The sequence below is a fragment of the Mus caroli genome, unplaced genomic scaffold (assembly GCF_978045245.1).
Source record: "Mus caroli unplaced genomic scaffold, Mus_caroli_1 scaffold_17, whole genome shotgun sequence".
In the NCBI taxonomy this organism is placed as follows: domain Eukaryota; kingdom Metazoa; phylum Chordata; class Mammalia; order Rodentia; family Muridae; genus Mus; species Mus caroli.
In genome coordinates, this window is record NW_028227272.1 from 656583 (window position 1) to 674956 (window position 18374).

The 18374-nt window shown below is 40.2% G+C and overlaps 1 protein-coding gene across 2 annotated transcripts in view; it reads right to left on the bottom strand.

Annotated features, from left to right (window-relative positions):
- Positions 1–18374, bottom strand: part of Crebbp (CREB binding lysine acetyltransferase) — a 132869-nt gene that overhangs the window by 45048 nt on the left and 69447 nt on the right. For both annotated transcript variants that reach the window (XM_029470633.2, XM_021184469.3), the window contains exons 4-6: positions 9992–10232; positions 8611–8724; positions 111–356 (exon numbers count right to left, since the gene is read on the bottom strand). In XM_029470633.2, coding sequence (XP_029326493.1) covers positions 111–356; positions 8611–8724; positions 9992–10232 — 601 coding nt within the window. The remainder of the gene's footprint in view (positions 1–110; positions 357–8610; positions 8725–9991; positions 10233–18374) is intronic.

Sequence of the window (18374 nt, forward strand, 5' to 3'; positions counted from 1 at the left end):
GAATGGATCTGAAGACAGAACAAACTGGAAACAGCCTAAGGCTCCAGTAAGCACCATCTTCTTTACAATATACCTGGAGGCAGTTAGTTCTTGTGTGTTCCTTCACTTACCTAGGGCATTGAGAGTCCTCATCTGCTGGTGGGCTGGAGGCTGTGCTGGTTGCTGGCCAGGAACCTGAGGCTGCAGCTGCTGCGTCTGAGGCTGGTTCATGTAGGGGAGTCCTAGGGCAGCATAGGCCCGCTGCATGGAACTGGGGTCTATGGGATTTGGGTTACTTAAGGAAGTGGCATTCTGTTGCCCTGCACCAACAGAACCAATTGTGTTTTGAATTCCACTAGCTGGAGATCCCAGGATGGCTAGAACAACAGACAGACAGATAAGGAAAAAGGTAAGTAAAGGGGAGAGGCCCTATAAATGAGTAACAAATAAACTATAAATGAGTCAAATAAGCTTTTCAAAGATTAATAACTAAATCTAGCAAGAAATAAGCATCACGGAATCTATTTTGTCTAGCAGTAGTTAAGGAACAAAAATCTAAAGCAAATCTACCCTTTATGTCTAACAGCAACAAAACATAAAAAATTAAAAAGAGATCACTTAGTAAAAATTAGTATTTATTAAAATCTAGAGATACCTAGGAAGTCAGTTACAGGAGTGTCAAATGTATGCAAAGTACATAATTATGAATGGGTCGACAACTACCTCACAGTGAAGGAAGGAGCCTTCCTACAAGCTGTTGCCCCACCTAGCTTTTAGTATTCACTTCTGTAAACTGAGAGAAATAGGAAAGGGGAAACCTGGTTGGACACTTCTTAATCTATAGATCTATGAGGTGACCTTCTAAATTACAAAATGGCATTTCTCTAAACTTAATTGTTTAGAGATGGAACAAGCGCGACTTGAGGATCCCAAATGAGCTTTAATTAATGTAGGTGTCACCTCAGTATCACTGATATTCAGGATGTAGATGTGCCTCATGTAGCTCACCCAAAGCCACAAGCAGCACACAGAGCAGCTGTCCTACCTGTCTGTCTAACCCCAGGAATTAGAAGGAAAAACACTGTCCACATAATAAACTTATCCAGACTTTTTGGTCATTTCAAGTTTAACCAATCCACCCACCCATATAATCCATCCATTTGATGAGTTTTCTGTATGGCAGGTTTTCTGTCACACTATTTTTTTTTTAAGAGGTCTGGGGGCTGGTGAGATGGCTCAGCGGGTAAGAGCACTGCTGCTCTTCTGGTGTGTCTGAAGACAGCTACAGAATACTTATTTATCCTAAGTCTTTGGGCTGGAGCGAGTAGGGTCTGAGTCAGCCTAACCTGAGCAGAGGTCCTAAATTCAATTCTCAACAACCAGATGAAGGCTCACAACCATCTGTACAGCTACAGTGTACTCACATACATAAAAATAAATAAATACATCTAAAAAGAGGGGTCTTTTTAAAAACTTATACAAGGTTTAGAGTTATGTTAAAAGTAAAATCACAAAGACCCGTTTTATGTATTAAGCTTATAAAGTTGGCATTATATGATTTTGACATACAAAACAGTCACAAAGGCTTTCTTTTAGTTAGTAATATTCTTCTAGCCAAAATCTATGCAAGAATAATATAGAACTGAAATGCTTATCAGATTAACTTAATTAAATGTGTAAAAAGAAAAAAAAAAACCTGTGGTAATTAGCCATTCCATATTATTACCTTTTCTAATAAGGACAGTCAAATCTCAAACTCATTAGCACTCATTAGATACACTTAAACACAGCAAACAACTCATCATCAATAAAAGGCAATTCCCAATATACACCTCAACAAGAATATAGCTGAAATAGTCAAGTATACAATATCAAGATCGTACTTGAAAATATAAGCTTGTACCCTGTTATCATGGTAATTTTTCAAAAAGAGTTATGACATAGAAAAAGAAAATAATTATCTGGTGTTCCCTTGTATTCACTGGCCTCACTCATTACCAAGATATTTATTCTCATTCTCTCGCTCTCTTCCTCAGCCGCCCCCCCAACCCCACCCCCAATCTTCTCACAAATGCTACTCAAGTGTTCAACCCCAGACCAGGACAGTTTACCTGCTACCTTCAGCCTAAGAAAGAATAAGCTGGCCCTCCCTCCCACTCTTTCACGTGCACATCCTAAAGTGTCATCTATTTAGATAAAATGCCCACCACAGGATGAAGACCATTCCTAAATCCAGAACCACATATGCAGTAAACAGTCTCATTCACCACACCTTCTGATGGGTGCTGCTGACACAGTCACTCTACTTTGTGTTTATGTTAAAAACATGTTCCCTAAATATATTATTTTCCTTTTGAAACAAAACACACCTAGCAGAAAACATGTAGAAATTTAGGAACTTGACAATTTAACAATCCAGACCAAGAAGAAGAAACCACAAAGAGATTTGACACTAAAACACAACAACAGGAGCTCCAAACAATGCTAGTGTATGAAAAGCACTAACATCTAGGGTTACAAGAATTCATAGTGGGAGGATGGACTGAGATCAGTCATATAAAAGGAGCTACCATATTCCATATTCTTCTCTAAATTCCCACAGGGCCCACTGGTCTATTTATCTTTAGGCATTTATACTTTCATACTAGGCTCCCAGAAACACTGGCTAACACACAGTCAATGTATTCCTTGAGCTTAGACCTGCTGGTGAAAAAAAGAGTAATCTAATATTTATCCAACACATATCAAACCACAACTTGAGACATTGATCAGAGAAAAACCTGTTCATCCCATCCTGGACATCACTGCAGACTGGGACTCCATATGATCCAGCTGACTCTTCACCTACTCTTGTCACACTCGGATGCTATTGCTGGGAGGGTTCAGTATCAGAGTTTACTCTTCACCTGCTACATGGGGCTATGTGAAGTGCTACAGGATGTAGTGTAGGGGATCTGTAGCCATCTGCCCCTTGCCCACCCCAAGCACCTTGAGGATGAACAAGAATAAAAGAGCCTTAAAGGCAGCAATGCTCACCTACTTGCATCCCTGACAAAGAGCTTTCTGCACTCATAAACTGGACATGTTAATGAAGACTTTTTACTTGGTCTTTTCTCTTCTGAAGTTTCATGTTGTAATACACATGTCACCAGTCCCTTGAATGTCATATTATACCCTGAGGAGTTCCAATACTCTAGCTAGTTTATCACATCTGAACCGAGACACATCATTGAGTAGTTTTTTGGTTTTTATTTTGGTCTGTTTGGTGGGGGTAGGGGAGACTGAGTTTTGCTATATAGCTATGGCTGGCCTGTAACTCACTATGCAGCCCAAGGAGGGCTCAAGTTCATGGCCTGCTCCTGAGTATAGTGATTGCAGGCAAGAGCCATGGTTTCTCACATATGTTTGCCTTTTCTAATGTATGCTCAGTGCCTTTTCTGCCTCACTGTTGTAGCTAAAGTAAGAAATCATAGCTTAGGAAACAAAAGTCCACATTCATTAAGGGTTCTGTACAAGACTTACCTATCAATCTCTGCTTAGGGGCAAGACAGTCTTTCCCCTGTGAAATATATATGTTGCTAACATAAAACATCCTATTAGCCAGTCACCATCAGGCTCTAATCATTTCCAATAAAATTGGGCTCAATTTGAAAATTCAACAAAAGCCAGGCATGGTGGCACAAGCCTTTTAATCCCAGCACTCAGGAGGCAGAGGCAGGCAGATTTCTGAGTTCGAGTCCAGCCTGGTCTACAAGGTGAGTTCCAGGACAGCCAGGGCTATACAGAGAAACCCTGTCTCGAAAAACCAAAAATCCAAAAAACAAACAAACAAACAAAAAAAAACAAACCAAAGAAAAAAAGAAAAAAAAGAAAGTTCAACAAAAACTGACACAAATTAAATTTCAAACTCAGTCAGAGTGGTGGGAGACAAATCAAAATGCAAGCTAGGCAGTTATTCTATTCATTCTTAGATTGCTACATAAAACAACAACAAAAACAACCAGTGTTAAGTTGATTCCAATCTGTAAGTAAAGGGTACTCCCTCATAGTCTCTCTCAAACAGAAAGTCTGGAGTGCCCAAGTTCTCAAAGGTGGCTTTCCTCAGAAGCTAAGACACACCGGAGGGCAAGAAGCAACTGTTCTGATCAAGGAGGGGACAGTGAGCTCATGGCTCTCTTACTCTGTAAAGCTATTCAGACCCTACTTCCCAACCCAATCTCTATTAGTATGTTAGAGGCATCTGGAGACCACAGGGCTCCCAAGTGGAACTGAGAGCCTGACCAGGTGGGGCCAGGAGGTGCTCTATCCAAGTGAAATCTGAGGCTGATTTTAACTCAATATAATAATAATAATAATAATAATAATAATAATAATAATGATGAAAGGTGTTTTAAGTAATCCAAAATGTATCTAGAAATGAGATAAAGAGCCACTCCATGAAGTAAGGGCCAAGGTGATAAGGACACTGGAGCAACAAGCTAGAGGACTGCTATCATAGTCACTGGAGATTGTTGTTCTGTGATTCTGCCTAAGTCTGGGGCTGGACCTGGGCTGTTCATGAAGCACAGGTCTAAATCCCTGTGGGGTTCAGGTATAGAGAAGCCAGGGTCTTCCTCATAGAATACGTCTATTCTTCCTTGAAGCTTTGACACAAACCTGGCACTTGTAGTCACCCCAAAAAACTACAGCTCAGATTTTAATGTACCCAACAAATGCTGAAAATTTGTTAAAAATACAGGTTTTAGTACAAGAAACCTAGATAGGGCCCAGCATTTTTATAAAGCATGTCTGGATATTAACTATGAGTATCAAGACACTCATGGGTTCCAATATGGGAACTCAAGCACATGTCACACAGAATCTACTAGAAGTTGTCTGACCAGAACAGGACTGATGATAAGTGAACAACTATTTCTATGATAGGTGGATAACTCATCATCACAGTTAAAAGAGAAAGATCAAACAGACCCCAAAATAACAATATGAGTTTCTTTTCAAGCAATATCATATTAGTGCCTTAGTAAACTTCCCAAGATTCTGTCAGTAGAAAACACAGAAGTTTGAGAATGGAAAATGTACCTACCAAGGAGAGGGCACTGGTCAAGATCTGTAGGAAATATATGTTCAGAAGGTAGAGCTTTGACATATCTGTTGGTAGCTCCACAGAGTGAGCCTCAACACAATTATCTCTAAGCCCAGTGTTTTAGTCACTGTTGGAGCACCAAGACCACAGCAACTCTTATACAGGAAGGCAACGAACTGGAGGCTTGTTAGGTTAGGGGGTTTACTCCATTATCATCATGACAGAGAGCATGAAGGCACATATGCAGACCTAGACTAGAGTTCTAAATCTGCACCCCCAGGTAGCAGGAGGAGAGCCACTGGGCCTGGCTTGGACTTTTGAAACCTTAAAGCACACCCCAGTGACATACTTCCTCCAAGGCCACACCTAATTCTTTCTAACAGTGTTGCTCCATGATGACTGAGCATGCAAATACAAGTGCCTATGGAGGGCCGTTCTTATTTAATCCACCATACCCATTATTCTTAGGCTGTGTGTTCTGCTGGCACCTTACTGCCCTTGTAATTTTATTGATCCTGGGTTCCATGAGCAACACTTTTCTCTATGAAGGTCTAGGCATATTCTCACTCCACCCCGTAAGGCATACACAGAATACCTCACGCCTATTCTTGATCCTTTAGGAGAGACCATTACTACTTTTAAAAATATGACATAGCAGCAACCCCCAGAATCCCAGAAAAGCCACTCCCCTAAAATAAAAGTTAAGCATGAAACTGAAGCTCATAATTCACTGAATTAATATCAAGCAAATACAAATTAACAATAGTGGGGGTTTTGTTGTTTTGTTTTGTTTTTGAAGGGACGTGGTCTAGCAATATATACTCTAAGATAGCCTAGAAGTCAAAATCCTCCTGCCTCAGCTTCTGGAGTACTAGAATGACCAACCACACTAATTTTTAAGATAAATATTTCAATCTTTAGAATTCAACCTGAACACACTGAAGGGTTGCATTCACTTTTTTCTATATATAATTCTTAGTCTAGGATTATAAACCATAAGCACAATTTTCTAGAGAAAAGGGGGCACTGCTAAACATTCTCCCCAATGACATAAAATAAATTCTATCTCACACATCTAAAAGTATAGAGCCAAAAGACCACACTCAAAATTGAAATGTAATTTAAGAAGCATTTAGGCTGGAGAAATGGCTTAGGAAAGTGCTTGTAGTACCACCATGAGGAGTTGAGCTCAGGTCTCCAACACTCACATAAAAAAAGCACATTGTTGTGGTGACAGTATGTGTCTGCAACCCTGGTGCTGAGAAGGCAAAGACAGGCAGATTCCAGTGGATCACTTGCTCATCAATGTATCTAAAACTATGAGATCCAGGTTCAATGAGAGACTATCTCAAATAAAAAAATTAAGGTAGAGGGTGATTAGAACAAGACACCAGATGACCTCTAGCTTCCACAGGCTCACATATGAGCAAAATCACCTATAGGTACACACACAATTAAAATTTTAAAAAGGAGCATTAAAAATTTTTTAGCTTTTTTTTTCCCCCATTAAAAATTTTTGTAGCAGGGCGTGGTGGCACACACCTTTAATACCAGCACTTGGGAGGCAGAGGCAGGCGGATTTCTGAGTTCGAGGTCAGCCTGATCTACAGCGAGTTCCAGGACAGCCAGGGCTATACAAAGAAACCCTGTCTCAAAAAGCAAAAACAAAAATAACAACAACAAAAAATTGTGCAGAGATCATCTCAACTCTCCCTGTGACTTTACATCATCACAAACACCCCCCACACTAACAGCTCACGTTATAGAAACACTGTGGTTTACCACTTGAGAAAGCATGCTTTGAATCCATTTTCATATTTAGGCAGTTATAAGGACATTAAGAAAAACAAACCATGTTTCTTTTTTTCCTCTCTCTTGAACAAAAACCACATTATTTCTTAAAAAGAGAAATTGCAAAGGTTAACAATTTTCATAACAGTTTGTACATACTAAGCTCAAAAGATCCCTCATAGTCACATCCCAAAATTAGAACTTAAAAAAAAATGAAATCCTAGCTCATTATTCATGGCTAATAAGACCCACTACTCCAGAACTTTATGTAAGAAATGTCAAGAAAAATTCATATATTAAAAATTTAGGAGTTACAAAGAAGGCTAAAGTACTTATCAGACAAGTGTAAGGACCTGAGTTTAAATTTCCATAGCCTGCGTAAAACCAGCCATGGCAACATGCATATAATCCCAGTTCAAATGCCAGGGGAGATAGAACAATCTCTAGATACTCACAGGCTACCCAGCTTATATACACAGCACACATAAACAACAAAGACCTAGCCTTAAATCAAAGTAAAGGGTAAGAACCAACATTTCTGACCTATACCACACGCTGTGGCAAATGAGTAACCATACACACACACACATGCATGCACACGCACCTCCAATACATATACACAAAAAGATTCAAGAAACTAAGTTTTCAAAGAAACTTAATTGTGGTGGTACATCTGTAAGGGAAGAAGACATCAAGGCCCAACATCCTGTTTTTTCCAATGAAGCATGGTATACAGTGTGAATCAGCTCACAGGAAGAAGAGTTAGATTCATAAGAAATCAAACAGAGCAATGGCTCCATAGTACTTTTAGATTAGAGTGGTTTGCCAGTACAGCCAGCCAGGAAGAAAGCAGCACATGCTCACCAAGCAGGTGAAGATGTTCTAAGTGAAGAACACCGAGAACATGGGAGACAAGTAAGATTGTGAAAGATGAGAAAGACTGTGTCACCCTGAAAGATCACTAAAGAAGGGTATGTCTCCAATTAGAGCATGCCCACCCAAGGGCATCTTCTAGATGTGCAAATGAGGGGCATATTTAAAGACCACAATGTAGCCTCTGAAATGACAGCAAAGGTTCTTAAAACTGAGAAGAGGCATTCATATCCTTCTTAATGCTCTGATGCCTAAAAACAGCAGGGATCCAGGAGCCACATGTAGTAAAGAATAACCAGTACAGAACACGTCACATCAAGGACTACACAGATGATTCAGAAGACAACAGAACAATGGAGATGAGCAGGATGTGTAAGTCCTGAGGCTGAGATTCCCAGTCTAAAGCTCAATAAATTGATATACCAGCAGGTGTGGAAACTGCTTAAGCAAAAGTTTACCAGGTTCTTATACTGATATAACCTAACAGGTTATTCACAAAAAAAAGGTGTCCCTCTACTGCTCCCTGATGTCACTGTTCTTGTGGGTAACCTGACATTCAAATCCTCATACTAAGTATTTGTCAGAAAATACCAAATCTTCCTGAGAGCATTTGATGGAAATGACCTTGCTGCTTTGCACTTGTTCAAGTGCATGTATGTGAGTTGGTGGAGGGAACTGAAAGCCCAGCAAGGCCGCGGCTATTGGCAAAATTCACTGAAATCCCATCTACCCACTGAGCTTGACTGCACCAGGTCGCTGTCAGCCCTACCTCACCCAGCATGTTGTGCTGGTGACCCTTGCCCACTAGCTCCCTACTCTCAGCATTCTCTTAAGAACAGTTTCTATTCTCATCTCCAAGCTTCTCTGCCCCCGTGCTCACTTACTTTGTTGGTTTCGCTTGTCACTGGCATTTTTCAAAGGGAGGCAAACAGGACAGTCATGTCGTGTGCAGTTCTTCCAATGAGAGATGATTTGTCGTGAAGATGCACAATGGGCAACTATGACCAGAAAAACAACGAGATGTTATTTTTCTATCCAAATCGTCACACTTTCAATTACACCTAAATTATAATGCCAGATACCATTAAAAAAAAATGGTAACAAGTGTAACCATAACACAGTACAGGCAGTCCTTAACTTACAAACAGGCCTTCCAAAAAGTTTGTAAGTTGACTGTCAGTAATTCCAGCCAAAAAATTCCCATAGTAGCAATGTTATGAATGATGGGTGATTAAGGTTCCGCCCACAAAATAGAACAAAAGCCATCAACCTCTGAAATACCAAGCATCTACAATGAAAGGCAGAACAGAGTTCTACAATGTCACCATTAAAAATAAAAACATTACATTATATTTAAGGATGAAACTACCTAAGAACTACCAATAAAGAAATACAGATAGAGAAGCCAATGAGCAGTCTGTGGAGATTCTCAAAGAAACTCAGGTTACTTTGTAAAGTACTTGAAAGAGTAGCTGACCCTGTATGTTTCCCATCTTCATATTCTAAAGTCTAATCTTTCCCTGTTCTGTGTTCCCATCATGATCAGGGTTATTCCAGGAATTCACAAAGAAACCATGGGACAGAGGGGAGAGCAGGGAGATATTTTACCCAAGGTTTATGAACACAAGAAAGAAGAGAAGAAAAGAGAATAAAGATTACAAGAATGCATGGCTGTTGACAGGAAAAACTTCCTTCAGTGAAACTGAGGCATATGGTAAAAATAAATCAAAAATTTAAAAAGCAGATGCATGTACCTAACTCCTTCCCTCTTTAGGAATGGTGACTTGGATACCAACAGAGCAGCCTCAAGACAGAGGGCAGAGGAGCAAGGCAGTGGGCCAACTGATAGTCTAAATCCATGAAATAACCACAAGACAGATGCTGGGGGTGTGGGAAAAGGTGTGTGCCTGCCTGTGTGTATCACTGCCGAACCACCACAACACAAACATTAACAAGTAGTCTTCAACAAGTAACAGAGAAGTCCTTCATGAAAGGAAGAAGAAAAAGAACAAATCCGGGGCAGAGCCTCATGCAGGAGCAGTTCAGAGTATCAGAACCCCAGATCACCTGCCCCACAGTAGGTACACTTTCCAGGGACAGCTGAGTGCCACATGTGGGGACTGTGGGAACAACATATTCTAGGTCACACTAAAAGGAGGCCAGCATCTAGGCAATGCAGGATTCCAACCACCAAAGCTGCTGAAAAAAAAATAAAGGCCAAGTCGACCCTAACAACAGTTCACTAGTTCAGAAAAGGACACTTACCTTGGCAGGCTTTCCCAGCCTGACAATGTGTCATGTGATTCAAAACGTTTTTCATGGTTCGACAGTGTGGGAGAGAACAGGCTCGAACCTCTCCATTCGCTTGCTCTCGTCTCTGACATTTGTGGGCATGAAGCAGTAGAACCAGCTGCTGCTGTATCAGTTTGCGTTTTTCAGGGTCTGCTGTGGGGCCTGTTGCAATTGCTTGTGTGGGCACAATTCCCACTGATGTTTGCAACTGGGACTAAAATAAAACAAAGTAACAAAAATGTCTTATTAAGTTTTTAGAGTTTTTATGCTCTCTAATTATTTGAAAAGCTCATCAACAACATAACCAAAAGAACTGGTATAGTTTTCTTTAATCTACCAAAACATTGAGAAGATCCAAACACAAAAATCAACCTAACTTAGATGCAAAGCTGCCTCACGAGCATTTGAATACAATTATCATCCAAATAGCAACAACCAGAAAACAACACCTGCTCTAGACTGCAGCGACACGAACTGAGTCCACCCAGCCCACCCAGCCGTTAGCTCCCATCAGTGGAAAGCATGCTTCCCTTGACCCAAAGGATACTGCTGCTTATTTAGGTTCCAAAGAGCAAAATGTTGGCAACTTTGTGTGTTCAACCTAACAAAGACTGCCTTGAAGAAGTGTAGCCCACAGCTGAGGATCAGAGCCACCTTTGTTTGAAGACACCACCCTGCGCCCTATACATCTCGTTGTAGCACATGCAGAGGACAACACATGCAGTTTCACTTCACTGTGGTCACCACTTTTAGAAAGGCATAATATACTTACTGAAAACACAACAATCAAGTATGATTTTTAAAGCTTTCTTAAGAAAGAAATGTTTTGTTTTTCATTATTTCCACCCATAAAAGATATTTGGCAATCTACTAAAGCTACAGAAACTGAGTTGGATTGTTTTCATCTGTCTGAACAAGCATGATGAGCATAACTCTCTAATACAAGGCAAATGGACAAAGAAGCCTGTGGGCTCTTGCTCTCTACAAATCACCAATACTCTTCACAGACACATATAGGCTTACCAAAAAAGAAAACTATAATGTCTATAATATACATTATATCATCCATACAGCAAGGGTTAAATAATATCCTGATAATCCCAATTTGAGTCACTAACACTGATTTATCTTTTCTATTATATTTTAATATAAGAAACACTGGGGCTAGCAAGGCACTTGCTGCCAAGGCTAATGACTAGTTAGATCCCTGAGAACCTATATGATGGGAGGAAAGAATCAACATACAAGCTGACCTGACCTCCATAATCAAACATAAAAAAATTTAATTAGATTTATTAATCTTACATGTGAGTGTTTTGTTTGCATGTATGTCTACGTACCATGTGCACATACACTTGGTACCCAGAAAGGTCAGATGGATGCATGAGATCCCCTGGACCTGGAATTACAGATGATTGTGAACTACTGTATGGGTACTAGGAAGCAAATTTGCATTCTCTGCAAGAGCAACAAGTGCTCTTAACCACTGAGTCATCTCTCCAGCCTCAATTTAAAATTAAAAAAAAAAAAAGCCAGGTTGACAAGGGATGCTTTCCACTTTATTTAATGAGAGACTTTTTGGTCAAACCTGAAGCTGTGGTTTCAGGTAGACTACCTGGTTAGTGAGCTCCAGTGATTCTCCTGTTGTCTGCCCTAGCAGCCCTGGGCTAAACAGGGATTTAAAAAATGTAGATCTTAGATCTAAACTCAAATGCTCACATAGGCACTTACTAACTGAGCCATCTCCACAGCACTGGCTGGTCCAATTTTTATGAAGTTCCTAGAAACCAAGGAGCAGATCTAATTGCTTCTCCCAGGTTGGCACTTAACAAGCAACAAAGGGCTGCAGATGGCCTATCAACTTAAACATCCAGTTTAAAGTCTCTTCAACTTAAACATCCAGTCCCTACTACCCAGGAAGTCACTAAGAAATCAACAGGGAAGGGTCTTAGACAAGACCTTCCCTTTAAAGCACAAAAAGTGGCAAGATGGTTCAGTCTCAGGAAGAGAGAACCAACTCCCAAAATTTGTCTTCTGACCTCCACACATGCATCCTAAGATACTGTGAACACACCTGCATGTAACCACAGCATGTACACACACACACGCGCGTGCGCACAAATACAATTTTTTAAAGAATGGCACAAACTAAGTGTTGCTTCTCAAAAGTAACCCTCATAGTTTATACAATTTTTGCAATAGCTTAGAAAAAATTTTGAAAAATGGTTAAAAAATATAAGTGGATGGGAGGACTAGAGAAATGGCTCAACAGTTAATCGCACTGACTTCTTTCAGAGGACAGGGACTTGAGTCCTAGCACCCATAAGGTTGCTCATAACTGTCCATAACTCCAATTCCAGAAGATCCAAGCACACATGAGCTATACATATATACAGGCAGGCAAAACAATTGTACAGATTTTTAGCTTTTTATTTAAAAAGATAAAAGGGAACTAGGTGTGATGGTACATGTCTTTATCCCATCACTCAGGTGGCAGGGGCAGGCAGATCTCTGTGAATCCGAGGCCAGTTTGGTGTACACAGAAAATCCCAGTGGAATCGGAAAAGAATGGGGAAAATTAGTTGTAAATCATGGGTCTTATTAATACCCAGTCAGAACCAAAAACACTAAGAAAAAAAAAAAACAAACCACAAAAAACACAAACTCTTAAAGTCTATTAATAAAAGACAATCTTTAAAATGTGCAAAGAATGTGACTAGATATTTCTCAAAAATAAGAATGACCAATACAGACATTAAGCATTACTATTACAGAAATGTGACTCAAGCCAGGCATGGTGGTTCACATCTTTAATTCCAGCACATGGGAGGTAGGTAGATCGGTCTCTGTGAGTTTGAGGTCATCTTTGTCTACATAGTGAGTTCCAGGACAGCCAGGTCTATGTATAGAGACCCTATCTCCAAATAAAGGGTGGGGTGTGGGAAGATCAAAGCCACAGAGTATAGTTTTAGAACCAACAAGAGATGGATGCTAACAGCAACAGTGGTCCAGTAGAGGGGGACATGGAGGAACTGGACACACATCACTGGAAAGAACCTAAGTTGCTAGGAAAATGTCTGGCATTCAACACAAATCAGGACATCACTCTACACTTCTGGCACATATCCAAGATAATCAAAAGGACATGTTCATACACAAATGTGTTAAAAAAAAAAAAAAAGTTCACAGCAGTATAACCAGGAACACAAAACAACCCAAGTGTTCATCAAGAGAAGAATAAAATGTGTTCTACTCTAACTAGAATATTTTTCTAATCATTAAGAAATGACATGTGTGACTTGATGTGCCAGGGTGAGGTGAGGTGATGTGCCAGGGGAGGGGTTTCTCCTTCTTGGAGGAGAGAGGATAGGGGAATGGGGGAGGAGCTGTGTGAGGGGGGACTGGAAGGAGAAGGGGAGCTAATATTGGGATGTAGAGTGAATGAGTGAATGAATGAATAAAGCCAGAAATGACATATTTATGGGGGTAGGGAACGGGAGAACTATATATACACTGTATGATTCCACTTCTCTTTAATGTCCAGGAATACATAGGAATGGAACATAAATCTAAGACTGGCTACAGCTGAACATTCTGGAGAATTGGAAGAGTAGCTGCTACTGGTACAGTGTTTCTTTGGGGATAATGAAAATATCCTAAACTGACTAAGACCGTGGTTACATAAAGCCATGGAGCTGAGCACTTTATAAGAAAGAATGTTCTATGGATGACATCTTGAAAAGCTGTACTCTTGTTTGGTTAGTTCTGTTGCTGTTTTGAGGCAGGGTCTCTCACGGAGCCTAGTCTGGGCTAGTCCTGCCCTCCACTTCTCAGATGCTGGAATTATGTCACTTTGCCTAGCTCGATAAATCTGCTTCTAAAATGTCACTGGTCATCAAATAAATCAAAATAAAACAGATGTTTTACCCATCGATATGGACAGTATGGGAAATAACCACTGTGGTTGTTGAGGGCATATAAGAAAAGTACTCTTAGCCGGGTATGGTGCACGCCTTTACAGCACTCGGGAGGCAGAGGCAGGCGGATTTCTGAGTTCGAGGACAGCCCAGTCTATAAAGTGAGTTCCAGGACAGCCAGGGCTATACAGAGAAACCCTGTCTTGAAAAACCAAAAAAAAAAGAAAGAAAGAAAAGAAAAGTATTCTTAAGTGTTCTGGTAAAAATACAGCTCGGTGTAATATTTAAAAGACAAACTTTCAGACTTGGAAAAGAACACTATCAAAGGAAACGTGAAGTCCTTCTGGTTGTAGGGAGTAGGAGTTGAGACAATGTCTGCAATGTGACCCAGAGTCTGCCTCTAGAATGCTGAGATTAAATGAAGGTGCCACCATCACCAAGTCCATGTCATTTTCCCCTCCCTCTCTTCCTTTCCTTTCCTTCTTAGTGGCACTGGGCACTAAACTCAGAGCTTCATGAATGCTAATATGTGCTTTATAACTGAGTTACACCAACAGTCCAATATATGTATTCATTCCTTTGGCTAGTAAACCCACTTAACTCACTGCTAAGGAAGTAACCAAAGATACGCTACAATGTATAGGCAAAGTTAAGCATCACATTGATAAATGAAAAATTAGAAAAATATAAATACCTATCAAAGTTGGACTAAATAAATATTGCATCAGATCTATACTGAAACAGTACACAGCCATCAAAAATATGATCTCAAACAACCCTAGTCAAAGCACTATGGAGTATTAGAATGGCCTAGTCAGCTTTACCTAAATTCCTAAGAGACAAAAAATTAGAATACATCAAAAAATCTGGGCAGTGGAGCAAGGCGGTGGTGGCTCACGCCTTTAACCCCAGCACTTGGGAGGCAGAGGCAGGCAGATTTCTGAGTTTGAGGCCAGCCTGGTCTACAGAGTGAGTTCCAGGAGAGCCAGGGCTATACAGAGAAACCCTGTCTTGAACGCCCTCCTCCCTCCAAATTGTGGAAGTACACAATCCCAGCTCTTAGGGGGAGGGGAGTTGTGGGGGTGGGGGTGGGGAGGGAGGAGGATCTCTGTGAGTTCAGTCAGGGCAGCCAGCACTGTTACACAGAGAAACCTTGTCTTAGAGGAAAAACAACAACAACAAACCATAAAATTACTATTACTTAAGGCAACAATATTGAAGTAGAGTTGTAATTTTGTTTTGTTTTGTTTTTTGATCTTTCAAAATAGGTTTCCACCTTTGCCCTCCCCAGGGCTGGGATTAAAGACACCCACCACCACCACCCAGCTGACGTTTCAAGTTTTAACAAAAAGCTGCTAAAAGTATATTTGGAATCTAGTATTTAGCATAATAGATAGTATAAGGCCATTCAGTTTTCCTGTATTAACTTTTGAGTCTATATCTTTTCTGAGAAAAACCTTGACAAAAATTATCTAATAGTTCTATCACGGCAGAAAGAAGAAAGGGAGGGAGGGAGAGAAGGAGGGAGGGAGGAAGAAATTAGAGAACTAGAGCTGGGAAGAAGAGAGTTCAATGAGTAAGGCGTTGGGCATGGAGTTTGGATCCTCAGAGTCAACATAAAAAGCCAAGCAGGCATTGAAAGGCAGAGATGGAGCTTCTCAAAGCTACTAGAATTGGTGAGCTTCTCAAAGCTACTAGAATTGGTGAGCTCTGAGTTATACACACACACACATATATACATATATATATGTATGTATGTATATATATATATATATATATATATACATACACACACACACACACACACACAAAGGTAGAGAGTGATTAAGAAGGTAACAGACACTAACCTCTGGTCTCTATGTGCACATACACATACACACCCTATACATGTGTTCACATACATGAATATACACACAAAGATTAAAAAGGGAAAACAATGAAGAACTGACTATAAAAATTGGAAAAGTTCAGAGAAATTGCTCAATGGTTAAAAGCTTGCTCTGAGGAGCAAGCTGGACCCCAGCACCCAATAACAAACTTGGAGCTCCTGTAACCCCCAAGCTCTGTGGGAGATTAAAACAGCCAACAAAATGCAAGCAGGAGTTCCAGGTAAAGATTCTGACTCCAATCAATAAGCATAAAGGAAGTAACCTGACATCTTCTTCTGGACTCAATATGCACGCGTGTGTGCACCCATGCACATCTGTGCCTGCTCTCTCACACAAACAAATCCTTTTTTAAATGACAGTAGTTAACACAGAACCTCACAACTATTCAAGTGCAGAGACTGTTAGTGGAGTGGCCAGTCACACACATAGGACATATATATCATGTCATCTCCACAAGGTTCATGGAAGATGGGAGGGAAGACTGTAAGAGCCAGAGGCTGGGGAGGAACTGGACTTGACAGGACTGCTACACAAATCAACTCAGAGGCAATGCTTGTCAGCCAGTCAACACTCTAAAGTTCACATCTCACATACACTGTTGATGGCACCAGGTAGAATAGGTTTTCTTAAAGGATGTGGAAGGTCAACTATAGCCCTAGTGGGAATATATGATAGCACAAGTTGGAGTTGATTGATGATTAAAAATTATAAAAGAGGACACTAAGCGGAGGAGTTAGGAAGGGGTGAGTGAAAGGAATTATGGGGAAAAATGGTATGTCACACCAAGTCGAATGTGTCATTTGATAAACGTGCAAGGAAGTTAGTGCAGTATAAGAGCCACATTAGTTTGAAAAGTAAGCTACTGAGAAACATAAACAAAACTCACTGACCCCAACACATCAGGACACAGGTGGGCTTCACTAAAAACAACCATATGTCTTACACATTGTAGCAGATTCTCAGGTTTGACAGTTTGTTTTTTGTTTATTTTGAGACAGGGTCTGTCTATGTAGCCCTGGCTGGCCTGGAACTAACTATGTATACCAAGTTGGTCTCTAACTCAGAGCTCTATCTGCCTCTACCCCATGAGTGCTGGGGTTAATAGCATATACCATCTCAGCCTTATAGTAGTAGTTAGTTTTGTCAACTTGAAACAGTTCAGGACCAACTGGAAAGAGAATCTCAGTGAGGAAATTTAAAGAAAACTGACCTATAGGCATTTTATCTTTATTACATTAATTCAAGTGGGAAGAAGCGCCCACTGTGGATGTACTATTCCCTAAGTGAGCGGTGAGAGTGGAGAAGTGAGCTGAGCACAATCAATGTTTGCATGAATTTCTTGCTCTCTGCTCCCGATCATGTGCGTGATGCAACCAACGCCCTCTGTGACTTCTCTAACCTAGAATGGTGAGATAATGTAAACATATCCCCCACCTTGGTTTTTCAAGATAGTATTTCTCGCTATAGTCCTCACTGTCCTCCAACTCAGAGGTCCATTTGCCTAGTTCTGAGCAGCAATTTCTGTGAAGCATGGCCTCATGCTTTCTTTATTGCACTGTGCTGCTCTCTAGCATGATAATTAGTTATGAGGCTTATTCTTCTTCCATATTTTATTCTTATTGTGAAGATAAATTTTGGAAAACTAGCTAAAACATCAACTTAAACCTGTAAGTCCTTTGGAACTTTGTCTCTGTCGGTGATGGGTGAGGATTATTGCTTTCAGTTTTTTGACTAAGGCTTTTATACCTGTGATAAAATATTCATCTTATCTTCTAATACTTTCCTTTATAGGCTTACTTGTTAAAAACACTTTAACTCTTTGAGAATTAGTAACAGTATAGAATTTGATTACTTGAACATAAGTACAAATACCACTTTTACCACTTCCCAAGTGCTGGGATTAAAGGTATGAACTACCCCTGTTGGGCCATCTCTCTACACTTGCTTTTGTCATGGTACTTCATCAACACAACAGACAACAACACTAAAACATATGTGCTGTTGATCACCATAATTTAGTAGCCCATCAGTTATACCCACCAATCTATCAAACTGCCTTTACAGGCAAAATAGCTAATACTGGTATTCCTTGGTTCTTTAAAAAATTCTAATATGAATTTTTATTAGGATTATTAGGTTTAAGTTTTTTGTTTTTGTTTTGTTTTTTGGTTTTTTTTTTTTTTTTTTTGAGACTGGGTTTCACTGTATAACAGCCCTGGCTGTCCTGGAACTCCTTCTGTAGACCAGACTAGCCTCAAACTCACATAGATCCACCTGTCTACCTCCCTAGTGCTGGGATTAAAGACATGCACCCCACCACCACCACCACCACCTGTCTTGCTTAAGTTCTGAGTAATCACTCCAATCTCGTTTTCCTATGTACTCTATACTCTATTCTACTATAGCTCCTTAGCCTGTGGTGACAACCCCTTAAGAAACCAGGAAAGGGGATAACATTTGAAATGTAAATAAAGAAAATATGTAAAAAGAAGAAACCACATACCTAAGTTGGGTGCTGAGAACATCTGAAAGCAAGATGTTTCTGAACAT